Here is a 15,976-nt window from a genome sequence, read left to right on the forward strand (position 1 = left end):
TATCCTAAGCAAATGTCCATGTCCACCTCTCCCAGTCATCTGAAATAGTGTTCCTGCAAACCTCTGAATACCACGTGCCGAGGACAGACTATGCGGAGGGCTGTTCCCTTCGTGCCTTGTATGCAGGATGTTGGCTGGCTGCTACTGGGAACAGGATGCTGAACTAGATGGACAGACCCTCTGTCTGATTCAGCAGGGTGGTTCTTACATGGACAGCTTTTGGCAAGTCACTCATTCAGCCTTAATACCTCATTTGGCTCAGAAAATAGCCTGAAGGAAAATGCTAAAGTCCTACTGCTGTAGCTAAACTGGGTGGAGCTGCCCAAATGGGAGCTCAGCCTGGCTGGGGATGCTGGGAGTTGTAGTCCAACACACCTGGAGGGCACCAGGTTGGGGAAGTCTGCTCTATAGAGGAACAGCAGGGTATAAATAGATCAATTTGGAAGATAGGGATCATGCTGATGGGCCTCAAAAGGTTGTCAGGGAAAAAAAAGACACACAAGATACAGACTATAAAACACTTTGCAAATTCAAAGAGTGTTTTGTAGATGGCTACCACCTACTTAGCACTCCAAGAATTAGGCACTCATCCATGGATCCCCCTTTAAGAAGTTGTAATGCAGGATAGCTACCGGAGCAAAGGAATTTATGGTGGAAACCTCTATGTCTCACACCCCAGGGACGAGGTAGGAAACCTCATTCTTTTGTGGTAGCAGGCAACAGAAAGAACAAACCGCATGAAGACGCCACTCGCCCATCTTACCTGATACTCGCTCCAGTCAATGTTCAATGGCTGGGTAAGAGAAACTGGGATGCTGAGTGGAGCATCTACATAATCCTGCAAAGAAACAGGCACACAGAGTCCACCACTGGTAGGATGGTGTGACAAAAGTATACTTAAAATGTACTAGAAATAGGATTGAGTATTTTACTCTTGCATTCCTTCAGGGGAATCTATGCCTTCCAGCTGAGCCCTATGCCAACTGCTGCCCTGGTGAGTCAGAAAACATGCAAAATACCCATTTCCGTTAGGGGCAGAGCCATCTTTGATCTTCCCCAATGACTTCTCTATGCTTCTCAATGACTTTTCGTGGCACTGAATTTTCTGAGCACCTAAATAAGGGATGGCCAACAGGAGCTTCACAGCTGTAGAAGAGAACACCGTGATGTGTGGTGTTACATGCCTTGCTAGCTTTGACAGAGGGAACCTTCTACCTGCGTTCTTATGTCTCCCAGTTGCGAACTAAGTGTTGTTTTCTATGGGAGGCAGGTGTCAGGATTGGGCTCAGACTCTCTGCAGAAGCCATGGAAGAAGATTCAGAGTCAGATGGAGAACAGTAGAAAGGTCTGGGGAAGAACCTGAGCCTCAAGGAGACAGAGGCAAGGAAGAATCTAATCAGTTGGATCAGAGCCCATCCATAACCTCTGCTTCTGCAGGAGCCCAGCAAGTCCCAGAAGGGGAGGAGGTGGGCATGACAGTCACCACAGATCAGACATAAAGTTAAGAGAGAAGAGCAGCACAAAAAAGTAAGGCATTCTATCAGGATGGCCCATCACAAAAGGTCTCTAAGGGAAGACCCTCCCTAAGGGCGAGACTGAGACAGCTTTTCAAGTTCTGTGCTGCAGAATGGCATCAGTTTTGCAACAACTTGCTCTGCTACAGCTGTGCATCCCTCAAAGGGATCTTTAAGTAAGCTATTTAGTTTTTTGACAGCTTAATCAGAGATTTTAGCATGAAGTTGCCAGAGGACCATCAAGTCTGTAATCTGAATCATCAAGCCTGTAATCTGAATCATTGCTGCTAGACTGTTAATTTGCATAATAAAGCCTATTTATTTAGAGATCGACTTCTTTGCTTGACTACAAACACACTGGGAGGGCTCAAGACTTGAGAGCGGGGAGGGAACAGCCTATATATTACATCTAGCATCAGGGGCATTAATCATATGAAAACTATGTTCTATATGATTGCCCTCAAGCGGTTAAAGAACTCCTTTCAGTCACCATGTGTAAAAACTACAGAGGCCTTGCATATCAGGGAGTGAAGGAAGAGCTTCCAGGTCAGAGGGCGGTGTGCTCAGGCACATGAGCCCAGGCACCTTGGCCTGGAGATTCAGTGCTGTCTGTTTAGGCTGATGCCTGCCTTAATAGCACCGTCTCTCCCTGCCCCACCCTTGCAGCCACAAGAGGGCCAGGAATCTGCAGCATCCCCTGCGTCGCTTCTCTGCTTCTCCTCCACCACTGATAGTCAGGCAATCCTTTTTGAGAAATCCTTTTGGAAGCATACAGCCCAGAGGCTTTTCCCTCCCCTGCCTCCCACTGAAAAGTACGCATGCAAACTGCAGCAGCACCCACACACAACAGGGAGGTCCTTACACAAGGGGCTTAGGCCTCCAGTAAAAAACAAGGTCCATGGATTTTAAGAGTTTCCCAACCTAGAAGCATTCCAACTCAAAACAGTTTCCCCCCCATCTGCTTCACAGCTTGCCCCCCCTACCTGCTTCCAGTTAAAAACAAGCCCTTCAGCCGTGTAATCCCGCTCTTTGTACTCCTTGAAAAATTCACAGCCTGCAAGGAGAGAAAAAAGGGGGAGGTGGAGGGAATGAATGAATGAGCATCTGCAGAGCTAGAGATGATCCAGAGTTGAAATCCCACCCACCCACCTTGAGGCAGAGGGGACTCTCTGTCTCTCCTCGGGGATCACATCAAGAGCTAGAACCAGCCTGTCATTAGGTGTTAGAGCAGCAGTCAGCCTGATCTACAGCAACAGCTCCCTCTGGCCACAAGGCATCGAGGAACTTAGGAGCAGGCAAGCTGTGATGGGCAGCTCTCACTTGGTAAGAGAGAAGGCTTGTTGCTGAAAGCTCACACCAGCCAAGGGCTTAAGGGCCAGCATGCTCAGCTCTGCCTGGAAGAGTGCACTTCACTCCAGCACACATCTCTCCTAACCACCAGTACCCATCCCTGAGCTGGTACAGAAAAGGAAGAGATTCTGAAGCAGGGTTCATTGGCAGGGGCGAGGCATGCCAGCGGAAGTCCTCAATTCCTCTGGCTGCCTGGTATGGCCAACCGGGGAGGGGAGAAGCGCATGGCTGCAAATGCAATTTGGGACATATTAGTTCCCCAGCCCATACTTCAAAGCATTTGCTTCCAGATCGTTTTATTCATTAAACCCATATAGCCATATGAAAATGCCTCTGAACAGTGAAGTGTGAGTGCACATTTGAGCTTTTTGCTGCAACACAATGGCCGATTTTTAAAGTTGTCTCTCTGGATATGCAGGGGGGGGGTCTCTCTCAGTCATATGCTTCCACATGAAGCACTATGCCAGATCGCTTGGTGACAGACATGCTCAACTAGGAAGAGAAAGTTTGGGCCAAATGAGCACACACGACTGAGAGGAGGGGGAAGTTCCACCAGCCCTGCTGAAGACCTCCCTCAGCAGTCACCAACACCAGCCATTCCACCAGGCTACACTGAGGGAGATGAGAGGGAGAAGCAGGGCCATTCCACCAGCCCTGCTGGAAGACTTACTTCTTTTCCTCTTCCCTTCCCATTCCTTTTTCCTTGCATGTCATGTCTTTTTAGAATGTAAGCCTCCAGGCAGGGACTGTCTCCTTTTACTAACTATATGTAAGCCGCTCCAGGCACCTTTTTCATTGAGGAGCAGGATAAAAAGACTCTAAATAAATAGATGTTTATAGAGTCATGCCATTTTGATTCGAAGCGGATTCTCTCAAATACACAGACACACAGGTGCTGCCTGGATTAGTTCAGAGAGTCTTCTTCAAAAAAACACAGCCCCCTGACTACTTTGCAATGTCAGAGTCATGTTCTGGAAGTGTAAATTCACCCATGGCTTGATGCAACTTTAACTGGAACACTCCCACTGCGGGTTCCCATCCATTAGCAGATGCTGAGCGCCAATGTGCTCATTTCCACATGTAGCGCCTCTCCAGGAACATCCCATACTGTTTTAAGACTTCATGGACTTTGCAGGTCAGTATCTGCTAGCCAGAGTTTCTTTGCAGCACCTTGCTCCTTTGGCTGCACTTCACTGCAGCAGGGCAGGCCTTGGAAGTGGCAGAGAAGAGGAGAAGGAACCAAGTTCCAGCATGGCAGATGAGTAGCGATGCCAGATCCAATGGAGCATCTGGGTGCGGTCAGACATTACCCCAGCACGCAATGCCAGTTTTCAGCAGCATCTACTTCTGATGTGATGTTGGCTGTGCTCCCATGGGAGGAGGAGGTGGGAGGGAAGAGGACGGCATGGATTGCAGACCAAAAACAACAACAGCCTACTGTCAGAGGCAGTCATCACTTATCTTCTGAATGAGGAAAATTATCTTTTGGCAAAGCACTCCCAGCTCACAAAAAACAAAGATAAAGGAACTCCTTGATCAGGAGACTACAAGTGACTAGTCCCTCTGATGAAGACAATGCTCTCCTCCAGCCTCCCCCAACTTGACACCCTCCAAATGTGTTGGACTACAACTCCCAACAGCCAGGCTAGGGAAGGCTGCTATACTCGAAATGCATTTGGCATAATAAGCTGGAGTGCACCTCCTGGGGCCGGGGGGAGCTAGCTGTCCTCCCCCACCCATTTATTGTAGGAATGGCCACGTCATAGCTGTTCTGCTCCCTCCCCACTAGACATACCCAGCTGCACGTTGCTGCCTGAACCTCAGAACATTTCCTGTGTACCTGGGTATGGGATAGAGAGGAGCGTGAAGTCGGCATAGCGTTGCGCTTTATCCACCTTCTCGGAAGATGTCACGCTGAAAGAGACAGAGAAACGCACTAGGTGGCTGTGAAGTCATTTGGCACATGGTCCCCTCTCCCCTCCCCTCCCCAGAATCCCTGCAGTCCATCAAGGATTTTAAATTTACACATGACTGAGCATTCAGGATCTTTTCACAATTAAGGAACAAGTTAGTCTGTGTGCGTAGTTACCCCAAGTTTCCATTCTTAGGGCCTTGCTGGCTCATCTTTTACTCTCACTGCTTAATCAAGTTTGGTTCTTATTTTTATGAGACAGTGGGTGGGAGGGTGGGATGGGGAAACAGAAACTGTGTCACAATCCAAGAATCTAAATTTAATTTATGAAGTGAGCTGAACTTTTAGGGTAATGGGGTTACTAAGTGGGACAGATTCTGCCAATATTTGGAAGAGAGTTCCAATAAGCTCTTCCTAACTAAGCAATGTCTTTACAGCACAGAGTTAAAGTCAGTCTACACATCACACAGCATGAAATGGGGGGTTGTCTTTTTGAATGCTCCTTCACCTTGGATATTACATGTAGTAAGCCAGCATGTAAGACAACGGTCTACCATAGCCTTCTCACCAATGTTCTAACTTTCCTACATGCAAGGAGCATTTTACACAAGGAAGCCTTGAAAAATACTACACCCCCCCCCCCCTTGCAGTATGAAGTGCTGGGAGGCTGTCGTCCAAAACATCTGGAAGGCACCAGTTTAGGGAAGGCCGTTCTAACCACTACACCACAGAAGCTCCCAACAGCATTCTCTGCCTGGAAAGGCTACCCGAAACCCGCTTGCAGCCAACTGGAGCACACAAGAACACAAACGCTTTGGTACTTACTTCAGGCCAAACTTCACTTTCTTGTTCTCCACCATCAAGTCACAGATGTACGCAACCGACAAGTACCGCAACAGCTTGATGTCATGGCCTCGGACCTTGTCAAACAGCTGTGAATCAGCATTTCTGAAATGCAGGACAAGATGACGGGGCTTTCCCCAAGAAAGACATGGGAAGGGTTCCGCGAAGGAGAATCAAAGTTACAAGCATGTTCCCCACACCAAAGCAACCTCCCTCTCCTGTGCGGCAGCCCTAATGCTCTACAGTGGCCAAGACAGGGGACATGATCAACTAGGAGGCCCTGTTCCAATGTCAGCTTCCCAATGGATGGCACCCCAGCTGAGGATTAAAAGCATCTGAAGAACCTCTCAGGAAAGGAGTTCATTACAAGAAGCTCCACATAAGCAGATGAGAAAAACACGCAGGCGAGCACTTCTACTCTGATGATTTAAATCCGTTGGGGTGCCATGGCACCCCAACTCACCCCTTATCCTGGAGACAGTTTCGTAAGGGTGGTTGAGCTCCCCACCACCTTCACACAAAGTTATAGACTCCAGAGTTGACTTGGAGGGGAAGCCAAGCCTAGCCAGTTAAATTATCATGTTTACTGGGCTCACTACAATGCCCAGTGAATAGAGAACAAGCAAGCCCTTTAGGGAGGATTTTAGTAGGCCTGGCTTGCCAAGAATAATCTGAAAGCTACAATTAACTTTTAACAATTAACTGCTGTGCGAGCCTTTTTGGCTAAAAGGCAGCCCATGAATCCTGTAAATAAATTTAAAAAACTAACAAGCTTTGGGGCTTTATTTCTGCGAACTGATTTTTAAAGAGGTGTTTTGAACTGTGCTTTTGATCTTAATTTTATTATTCTTGCTGAATTTTGTAAAACATTTCATTCTTAGCATTTTTATTCTGGAATTATAGTGTTGTTTTAGGAAGGTCTTTTGAGTTGTTTTTCGTTTGTTGTTGTTTTAATTGTACCATGAACACTCTGAGTATCCCATAGAGAACAGCAGGTTATAAATTCTTCAAATTAAAACACACACACACAAAGCAAACATAACATTAGCAGCAAGAGTTTAGGACTCACACTGCCAGTCTGCCTTCCACAGGAGGCTTTGCCTCTGCCACAACCACACAGCCCAAGTGCTCCACGAGCCCAAATTGCCCTTCCCAACAAAATAGCCATGGTCGGAATTGCCTGTCACTCACAGGATACTAGTCGCTGCTTCACCCACACGTGACAGCCAAATGCTTTTGTGCCACAGGGTCCTGTACAGCTTTTTCCGTTCACTGTGATTCCATGTTTGCAAAAGAAGAAAAGTGCCTCTTACATTTCTCCCTGCCATGCCAGTGGAGAGAAGATCCTCTCTGAAAGGAGTTAAAATTTCATCCCACCCACCTACATGGGAGAAACACAGACCTGAAGGCAGAGTCCTCTTCTGACAAGTCCTCTGTATCTGCCCAGGCATCGTCTGAGCCCCCTGCAGTGAAGCCACCCCAAAAAAAAAAGGGGGGGGATAAGGACAGCATGTTAGCCATCACAGCCTCTGCTGTAACCAGTGTGATCACCAGCCCCAAGCCAGGGGCACTTTGGTCAACGATGGAAATTCCACTGCTACTTTCAGGAACTGAGCACTTGTCCTGCATCGGATGGCTCCAGACCTCCCCCCACCCCCATGTGTTCAGTAATACTGGCCATCCAGTTTTATCAGCATGAGACTTTAATTCTATATTTTGATCCTTCCCCCCCCCCCTTATTTTTATCATTCACCGCTTGGGAACTTTATTGGATGTAGAGCAGTATATAAACCTTATAAATAAATGCTGTAAGCCCAAAGAGGCTGTCTTTAGTGAATGAGTCCTATCAGATCATCCAGCCTGTCCCCCAGAAGCCACATTCTCACCTTCCCACAAACTGGAGAGAGACCCATGGAACCAACTCAGTTTGGTTTTATACTTGAGTATGTGTCTCCACCCACCACCTTGCTGGAGAGGGCACTGCTCCAGTTCCTCACCTCATTTTATTGATGGGGAACTGGAGCAAAGACTATGACTGGGTCTGCATATTCACAAAGGGGGAAATAAGCCACAGTGGCTTATTTCCCCCACCAAGCAGGCCAGTCACGTGCCGAGGGGATGTGCATAATTACCCTTGCCAGCGCAGCTTGCCATGTTGAGTGAACTTGGCAATGGTGGCTTATTGCCAGGGTTAACAAGCCACCCAGAACCCATGGGCACATCCCCCTGGCATGCGTGGTCAGGGAAATAAGCCACCGTGGCTTATTTCCCCCTCCGTGATCATGCGAACCTGGTCAGTAAGTTGCTCCAAAACCATGCAATGAGTTCACAGGGGTGAGGTCATTGCCCTGCTCTTACAGGTCCACTGGTTCATTTTAGATTCTAGGTATCTATTACTCTATAGATTATTAATAGTGTATAGACTATACACTATTAATGTGCTATACAAAACATTAAATATATTCCAAATGTTGACACCCAACATACCCAGTGGATAAGAGAATGAGTGCTGCTTCCCACACAATAAAACAAGTGATGCCAGCCTTAAACAGGGCTACATATCTTCTACTGCCCAAGGGCAGAAATTGCTGTACTCAGTAACATTGAGAATTTCAGTCTTTTTTTTTAAAGAATAGCAAGTTTCTAGACCGTAACATTATTAAAAGCTCTTGAAGGTGTACCGGTGATCAAAAAACAGAGATCATATGAATGTGTGTGTGTGTGTGTGTGGGGGGGTACGCTTTAGTACCCAGCATAACTCACTGGCCCTCCCCCATAACTAAGAGGACAACATGCCTAATTTTCCATCATTTTAAAACCAGAAGTCAGGGGATGTTTTGGTGCAAAATGTGGTTTCCTTGGCACAGAAGTTCTTTCATTTTGATGCATAGGATCTACACAGATATGGGTGAAGACTCAAAAGGCCAAAGGCAGCCATGCTGATCAGCCCTCTCCACTATGGGCTGGGACTTCCTGGCTGCTTGCTTTGTCATTGAAGACAGCTCCATGCGTATGGTGAAGATATCCTGTGATGCTCACCTCAGCACTGAAGGAGGAAGCCCTTGCTTGTGAAGGACCCGAGCACTTGCATCCGGCAGGGCCACAAACCGTTACCACCTATGCCTAAGGCAACTTGAGCCTCAAATCAGATGCAAAATCAGCTGCATAAAATTCGGGCTTCGCACATCTAGGATAGTTTACCAAGTTCTGCCCCAACAGAACTCACCAGGTTTGGTTTTCCAGGGCACATGAGTTTGGCTTTCATCTGGAAATAAGCCACTGCCCCCAAGTGCAGCTGGGGTCTCCAGTTGAAGCCAATTCTCAGTGATGTTCCTTTCCCTTCAGCTAATGTTATAAACAGAGTAAAACATCATAATGCTCTCCAAACCTTCCTCCTCCTCTGCTGTCCCTTACCTGAGAAAATGTAGTTGTATCCTGTCCGCCCATAAAGCTCCCCCCACCCTGCCAGGGTGGCTGATCGGCATATATGCTGGAGAGAGAGAGAGAAAGAAAGAAAGAAAGAAAGAAAGAAAGAAAGAAAGAAAGAAAGAAAGAATACCCATCATAGCACAGAGAAGCAACAGATCCTGTTCCTCTTCAGGTCTTTCCACATCCCAAATCAAACGGTGGTTTGGTGCTTAGGGCTTGCACGATGCCTTCCAGATGGATGTTTGCATGGCTTACAGGTCAGGTTTCATTACTTCCCAACCACTGTGCTAAGCACTAAGCTACATTTTCCTGTGATTCTTTCCCTCCCTGTACCCTCCCCCACCCCCCAAGCTTCCACTTTGCATCTCTATTTGCAATTCCTTTTTAACTAATATCAACTGTGCATTTCATTAACATGCTCTTTGAACCTTCTTCTCCCAAGCCCTTATTGAAGAGGATTAGGGTGGTCCCTGTAGGATCCTCCTCCATTCACCTCTTTTGCTCTTCAGAACAGATGTTGACTTCTGCAGCAGGGATGAAATGAGCCTGCAAGTTACAGAACAGCTAATCTCCTCCACTGGCCCAGCCCCAATTTGCATAGATTCTGATGCCTGTTAAATGGAGGCTTCAGATACTACCTGGAAGCAATGAAGAAAGTATGCCAAGTGACTCTCATGGACGCTTTTCAGAGCTTTCTGAATATGTCTGAAGCTGCCTTCTGGTAAATCCCACACAAGCTAGAATTATACCCCTGCAAAGAGAAAAGCATTCCATGAAAGACACAAGACACACACATAGCTTTACCTTTCCCTTGTAGAGGATGACAGGGCAGACAAACCGCCCTCTGCACCTGGCCATCTTACTGCGGTGGATGAGGTCTTGCAGCTTGCCAACTTGGACGGTGCTTTCAAATCTGTTGGAGGCAAACCTATCTGTTATTTGCACAGGCACCAGTTTGTGGAGGGTATTGTCTGGATGCACTCTCAGGCTACAAGTGCCTGCAAATTCTTATTTGGGCATACATCCAATGGGCAGTCAATGCTCAACAGCTTGGCAGCTTCTGCCATTTTGTTTTGTCAGGCCAATAGCCAGCCCATGAGGGTGGAGGGGGATATGCTTTGCCAAGGAAGGCAAAAAGGGGGATATGCTTTGCCAAGGAAGACACCTGTCATTGGTTTCTTGTCGAAAAGGCTCAGTCTGCAGAAGAGGTTATATGAAAATTAAACTTAGCAGGTTCTGTGTCCAGATTTGATAAACACTGTAAACAAGTCTTAAAACTGCCCCCTACCCCAACACTCGCACAGACAACCCATCCTGCAGTTCCTCTTGGATGACATAGTCTGCCCTCCCCACATTTTGTTCTCCCAAGAATCTTGTGAAGTAAGTTAGGAAAAGAGATTGTGCCTGCTCCAAAGCTGCCTGGTTAGCATCAAGGCTGAGCAGGGATCTGAACCCACGTCTCCTGAGTTCAGGTCCACCAATGCCTACTACACAACACTGCCTCTTGAAGTCATGCAATGTATTCAGCTTGCAAAATATCCACTTTGACAGAAAAAAAGAAAAATGAGCAAAGAAAAGAGAAGGTAGGAGTGAATTTTTTGGTGTAAAGTTTGGTGTAAACATGATGGCTAGTCTCCAATATATGGAGACAAAAATACAGACAGCTGTTCACAATAAAGATGCTCTACTACAGCCTCCCCCAACCTGGCACCCCCCAGATGTGTTGGACTGCAACTCCCATAATTCCCAGCCATGCTGGGAATTACTGGAGTCGCAGTCTAGCACATCTGGAGGGCGCCAGGATGGGGAGGCTATTCTGTCCCCTTGTACCTGAAATCTCTGGCTGGACACCTTCTGGATTAAGCACTGTTACTGAAGCCGGAGTTTGATCCACTGGGTAAGAAGTGGTATCAATTTGAAGACAGCACCCCACACACAGCAAGGGAGCCAGGTCTGTTTCTAGCCACTGGTTGGAAAACTTCTCCCCTTTCAGTCCCGCCTATCACCACTGGAAGCTGTATGTATCTGTGCCTACACAGCAAGCTACATTCTGAGATTACCAAGCATCGATTTAGGACAGGGGTGGGGAACCTCAGGCCCAGCAGCTAAATCCAGTCCTCAGGGGTTGCCCAGATGGCCCCACCCCTTCCCCCCAACCACTGATAGTTTAGTGGTTTCCTGGCTTTTTGGCAGTGGTTTTTTTTCCATTCTAAAAGGTTGAAATGCCTCTAAGATTTTGTTACTGGCAGTAAGAGCTTTATATGCTTGTATTTTTTTGTATTTTTGGCCTGACCCCTTTTGCCTTCAGCCCAATTCCTTTTCCTTTGGCCCTGCCTACCACTGGAATGCAGCCCCTGAGAGTTTCTCCGAAGTTGGATTTGGTCCTCAGACTGAAGGGGCCCCCCATCCCCAACTTAGGGGATTACTCTTTACATTGCAAGGGTGTGCTTTCTAGCGATGCCTTACAAATTAACAGTGATCCTCAGGAATCCCAAACAATATACACCTGACACTGACGTGAGGTCCAACTGTTCAGAGAAGCCCTACAACATGTGCTACGATCACATTTAGCAACAGCCCAAAAGCAGCGAAAATGTTAGGATAAGTAGGCGGCTGCATAAGCATTGCGTAGGGTAATGGGGGAGACACTCAAGGAATTCTGGTTATCACAGCAGCTTTCAACAGACCAGACAACATTGGAATTTAGAACTGTGCCATAAAAATGTCACAGAGGGTTACATACAGATTTGCATATATTGTTTTGCTTGCACTATGGTAAGATACTCTCAGCCAGTTCAAGAATAACCTCCCTCAAAAAGCATGAGGAGAAGAAATAAAAAGGAAGAGAAAGTGGGGAAGGAAGAGAAGAGGGTGGGGAAGTCACCAAAAAGCAATCAGTAAAAATCATGCACAGCAGAGCTCAGAGGGCAAAGCATGCCATAAAACGGGTGCCAAGCCCAGGTTCTTAGAATCTCAGAATAGTAGGGTTGGAAGGGGCCTACAAGAGCATCGAGTCCAACCCCTTGCTCAATGCAGGAATCCAAGTCAGAGCATCCCTGACAGAGGGCTGTCCAGCTTCATCCTGAATGCCTCCAGTGTGGGAGAGCCCACCACCTCCCTAGGTAATTGGTTCCATTGTCGGATTGCTCTAACAGTCAGGAATTTTGCCCTGATGTTCAGCCAGAATCTGGCTTCCTGTAACTTGAGCCCATTATTCCATGTCCATACTCTGGGATGATCAAGAAGAGATCCTGGCCTTCCCCTCTGTGACAACCTTTCAAGTACTTGAAGAGCACTATCATATCTCCCCTCAGTCTTCTCTTCTCAAGGCTAAACATGCCCAGTTCTTTCAGTCTCTCCTCATAGGGCTTTGTTTCCAGTCCCCTGATCATCTTTGTTGCCCTCCTCTGAACCCTCTCCAGTTTGTCTGCATCCTTCTTCAAGTGTGGTGCCCAGAACTGGACACAGTACTCCAGATGAGTCCTAACCAGTGCTGAGTAGAGGGGAACTAGTACTTCAATGGGTTCTATCCTCTCCCATTTATTATATCATTGTCTGTTCTGTTGTCACTAGCTTCAACATTTGCCTCTGTATAGATGTAGAACACCTCATATAAGTGCCAGAGCAATAAGTATCTGTGCTGAGTACAGAAACATAAGAATTTTTAGTGTTTATATAGTCATTTCGGGGTTGGAGGGGAGTGCATTGGGGGGCTGTGGGGGCCACATGTGACCCAACTGCGATACAGTGCTTTGAGCGTTTAAAGTGCTTGCACATATATCAGTGGAGAGGTTCTGTATAGAGACCATATCTGATGCTCAGCTGCTTGCTTCTGAATTTATGTGTTTCTAGAAACCCAGCCAGTAATGGAATTTTTACTGTAATGAGAAGCGATACAGCCCCTTCTTGCAATTAGTGATACATTTTCTCCCCCATACAGAAACTGCTCCAACCATTTCCATTACAGTTGCAACTGAGAATACAGACATGTGGAAATCCAGACATCTGGCCTGAATGTTCACGTGACCCCAATCCAGGGCTTCTGTGTTTGTTTGAGGCAGCATAAAAGACTTCGCATTCTTCCTACAGAGGCTGGTGGCCCATTTGGAAGCCTCCAAACTGATCTACAGAATCTGTCAGCTGAAGAAACTGCCATCTTCGCCCCAATGTCCAAACACAAGACGAGCTGTCATTCACAGAGGCCTGCAAAGGTGCCTGGCAAAGGAAGAGTTTGAAGTAACAGCAAAGTTAATTTCAATTCAAGAGGCTCACGGTTCAAGCTCGCCTAAAAGTTGCTCGATCTTGTTTTTAAAATAAAATAAAAACAAGCTACAGTCAGCTCCTAGAAGAGCATAAGATCAATAACGAGGATGAGTTGCCAGCAGCATAGTACACTGGTAGGAACATCCTCCAATCAGAAAGAGGCTTGCTACTTAAGTTATGTTTATGATACGGTATCCACGTATCCTATTTCAAAGAGGCATCCCCAGTCCAAGTCTGGTTTGAAGATAAAGAACCCTAAGAGGGGAGGCAGCAGAGGCCTTGAAGCTGCCCATCAACAGTTAGCCTCTGTGTGCACACGCATGGGGGGACACAAAGCTCATTCATCTCGCAGCTTAACAAGGCAAGACATGATCATCTGAACACAGCCTGTATGACAACATGCAAGAGTCCTGAAATCTCTTGTGGGATTACTTTATTTGTTAAAGAAGACAAAGGTGGAAAGAAAGGAAAGTGGAAGGGGAGGGGGAAGAGAAAAATAAGGCAGGTTATCCCAGGAAAGGCTTTCTTGATGAAGTGGCTTTTGAGAAGGGCCCCCAAAGAGAGTGTGGCTTTCTGAAGAGACGCTTTCTGAAGGTTGAGAGGTAGGAAGAAGAAATACATGGGGCCAACTGTAGCCAGTTCCCAAGAGATGCCAATTAGTGCTTGCTCGTTTCAAACTTATTCCAGTACTCAGATCAGAAGGCACGGCCTGCTCTCTCCATTTCTTTAATGAGGCCGAAGTTGGCTCCCAGTTCCTCTTTATGCAGTAGAATAAGCCAGGAGCCGCCCCAAAATGCACATCAACAAGACTCTGAGCCAAACAAAGTGCCCAGGTTAGGTTGTCTGGCTCAAAGCTTCACTTTAGCACTCTCAAATTGACTGCCCGCCTCCTTAACAAGAACTACCTTGATTCACTTGTGTGCTTCATAGTGCCAAAGGAAAGGTTTTGACAGATATGCTGTGCCACCACAATCTTCCAGAGGTCCCTTAAAACTATATCCACACACATACCCTTCCCCAAATCTCTGCATCCCTATAGCCTGCTGAAGCAGCTCACATATGGTTCTGGTTCAAAGAAAAACATTCTTTGTTTTTCCATCTAATCTCATTGTTCTTTCACTCCTTGTTTTGCTACCCAAAAGGAAGGAGAAGCAGCTTACTCTACTATACTGGCAATCAAAAGAAGCCTATACACCCGTTTATCCCAGAATTTTATCCTTGAATGCAAATTTGGTGGGAGCTGCATTAATTATTTTGATGGGGATTGCATTATTTACATTTATTTATTATTATTGACTTATTACATTTTCTCATCCACTTATCATTTCGGCCCCACCTTTCCATTCCAGAATGGAGTGCTTAAGGCAGTTTATATCATACAGTAAAAACATACATCACAATAAAATTAGGTGTTTTTCCATAAAGACAACAGCACAGACTGTAACGCCAGAGGAAAAAAAGAACTCATTCAGAGCTCAGGCCAAAGATCTACCTAAAATAAACGCCTGTGCATGACTAAAGAACAGCCATCAAAAGAAGGGAGAGATTAATTTCTTCTTTAGGGCAGGGAGCTCCACGTTCAGGGTACCACCACAGCAGAAGTCCTTTCGTTCGTTCCCACCACTTGCTCTTCAGAAAGCAGTGGGATGCGCAGAAGGGCCTCTCCCACTGATTGCAATGAATAGGGCAAGATCATGTAGAAGAAGATGATCCTTTTGCTCAGGGGGTGGCCCGAAATTAGATCTCCTAGTAGATCTCTGGGCATTTGCAGTGGATACATACCAGATGTGCTCAACTGTTTAACAAGAGCAACAACACAATTTAGAAGTTCAGTGGTCAAATTAGGCTACTAAAACAATGGAATTTGGCCAGGGGTCAGGGACACCAGGAGTGGTATTTTGTGTGAAAAGACTGTGAGCTCATTTTGGGAGCTGGCAACAAATCCCTGGGCTGTGCACAGACTCAGAGGCATCCCCTTCCTTTTATCTAAGTGTGTACCCCACTCCTTCAACTGCTAGTTTGCACCTGGCTCTGGCTGGTGAACCTCTGGATTGTAGTTTTTAAAAAATGAAGTAGATCCCAGAACTCCAATGTCATAGAATCATAGAATAGTAGGGTTGGAAGGGGCCTACAAGGCCCATGTCTGCCCACCCTGCTGTAGGTAACATGGTCCCAAGCTATTTCGGGCTTCAAAAGGTTAAATAACCAGCATCTTGAATGGTGCCTGGAAATGCTCTATCAGCCAATGAATTATAATAAAACCCCATTATGTGGAGTAGAGATGTGAAAGCCCAGAAAAAAAATAGGAAAAAATAGAATGCAGGGAGTACCAGGCACATATGAAACCCAGTGACACAAGGGAACCGGACACACTGGAATTGTGGCGGCTGTTTCCTCAGACGAAAAAGAGAGCACTGCTAGTATGCCAGGCTGGAGTCATGGCCCTATGGAAGAGAACTGTGCCCAAAGCGCAACGATTTTACGCCAACTCCATTAAAAGTTTCCAGGCACTTTTAAAAGCCTCAGTAAGCCAAGAAGTTGCTATGGCAACCTAGGCCCTGCTTTATGAAAAATACATGAAGTACACCGTTTCCAGCTTTAGACCTCCAAAGCATGAGCAAGATGCAAGTAACTGCCCGCTAGGGTACTCTCTGTAGAATATTCC

General features: G+C 46.5%; 1 protein-coding gene across 6 annotated transcripts in view; it reads right to left on the reverse strand.

Annotated features, from left to right (window-relative positions):
* MTMR14 (myotubularin related protein 14) overlaps window positions 1-15,976 on the reverse strand; it is an 86,213-nt gene that overhangs the window by 58,487 nt on the left and 11,750 nt on the right. For 3 of the 6 annotated variants that reach the window (XM_084840612.1, XM_084840613.1, XM_084840615.1), the window contains exons 3-9: window positions 9,853-9,961; window positions 9,034-9,109; window positions 7,022-7,082; window positions 5,602-5,724; window positions 4,705-4,778; window positions 2,498-2,568; window positions 764-838 (exon numbers count right to left, since the gene is read on the reverse strand). In XM_084840612.1, the coding sequence (XP_084696738.1) occupies window positions 764-838; window positions 2,498-2,568; window positions 4,705-4,778; window positions 5,602-5,724; window positions 7,022-7,082; window positions 9,034-9,109; window positions 9,853-9,961 (589 nt within the window). Of the gene's footprint in view, window positions 1-763; window positions 839-2,497; window positions 2,569-4,704; window positions 4,779-5,601; window positions 5,725-6,810; window positions 7,083-9,033; window positions 9,110-9,686; window positions 9,800-9,852; window positions 9,962-15,976 lie in introns of those variants that run through there. The other 3 variants (XM_084840614.1, XM_084840617.1, XM_084840616.1) reach the window with 2 other exon arrangements.

This window comes from Heloderma suspectum, chromosome 2 (assembly GCF_057233095.1).
Source record: "Heloderma suspectum isolate Gila_16-S chromosome 2, 16-S_ref, whole genome shotgun sequence".
Lineage (NCBI taxonomy): Eukaryota > Metazoa > Chordata > Lepidosauria > Squamata > Helodermatidae > Heloderma > Heloderma suspectum.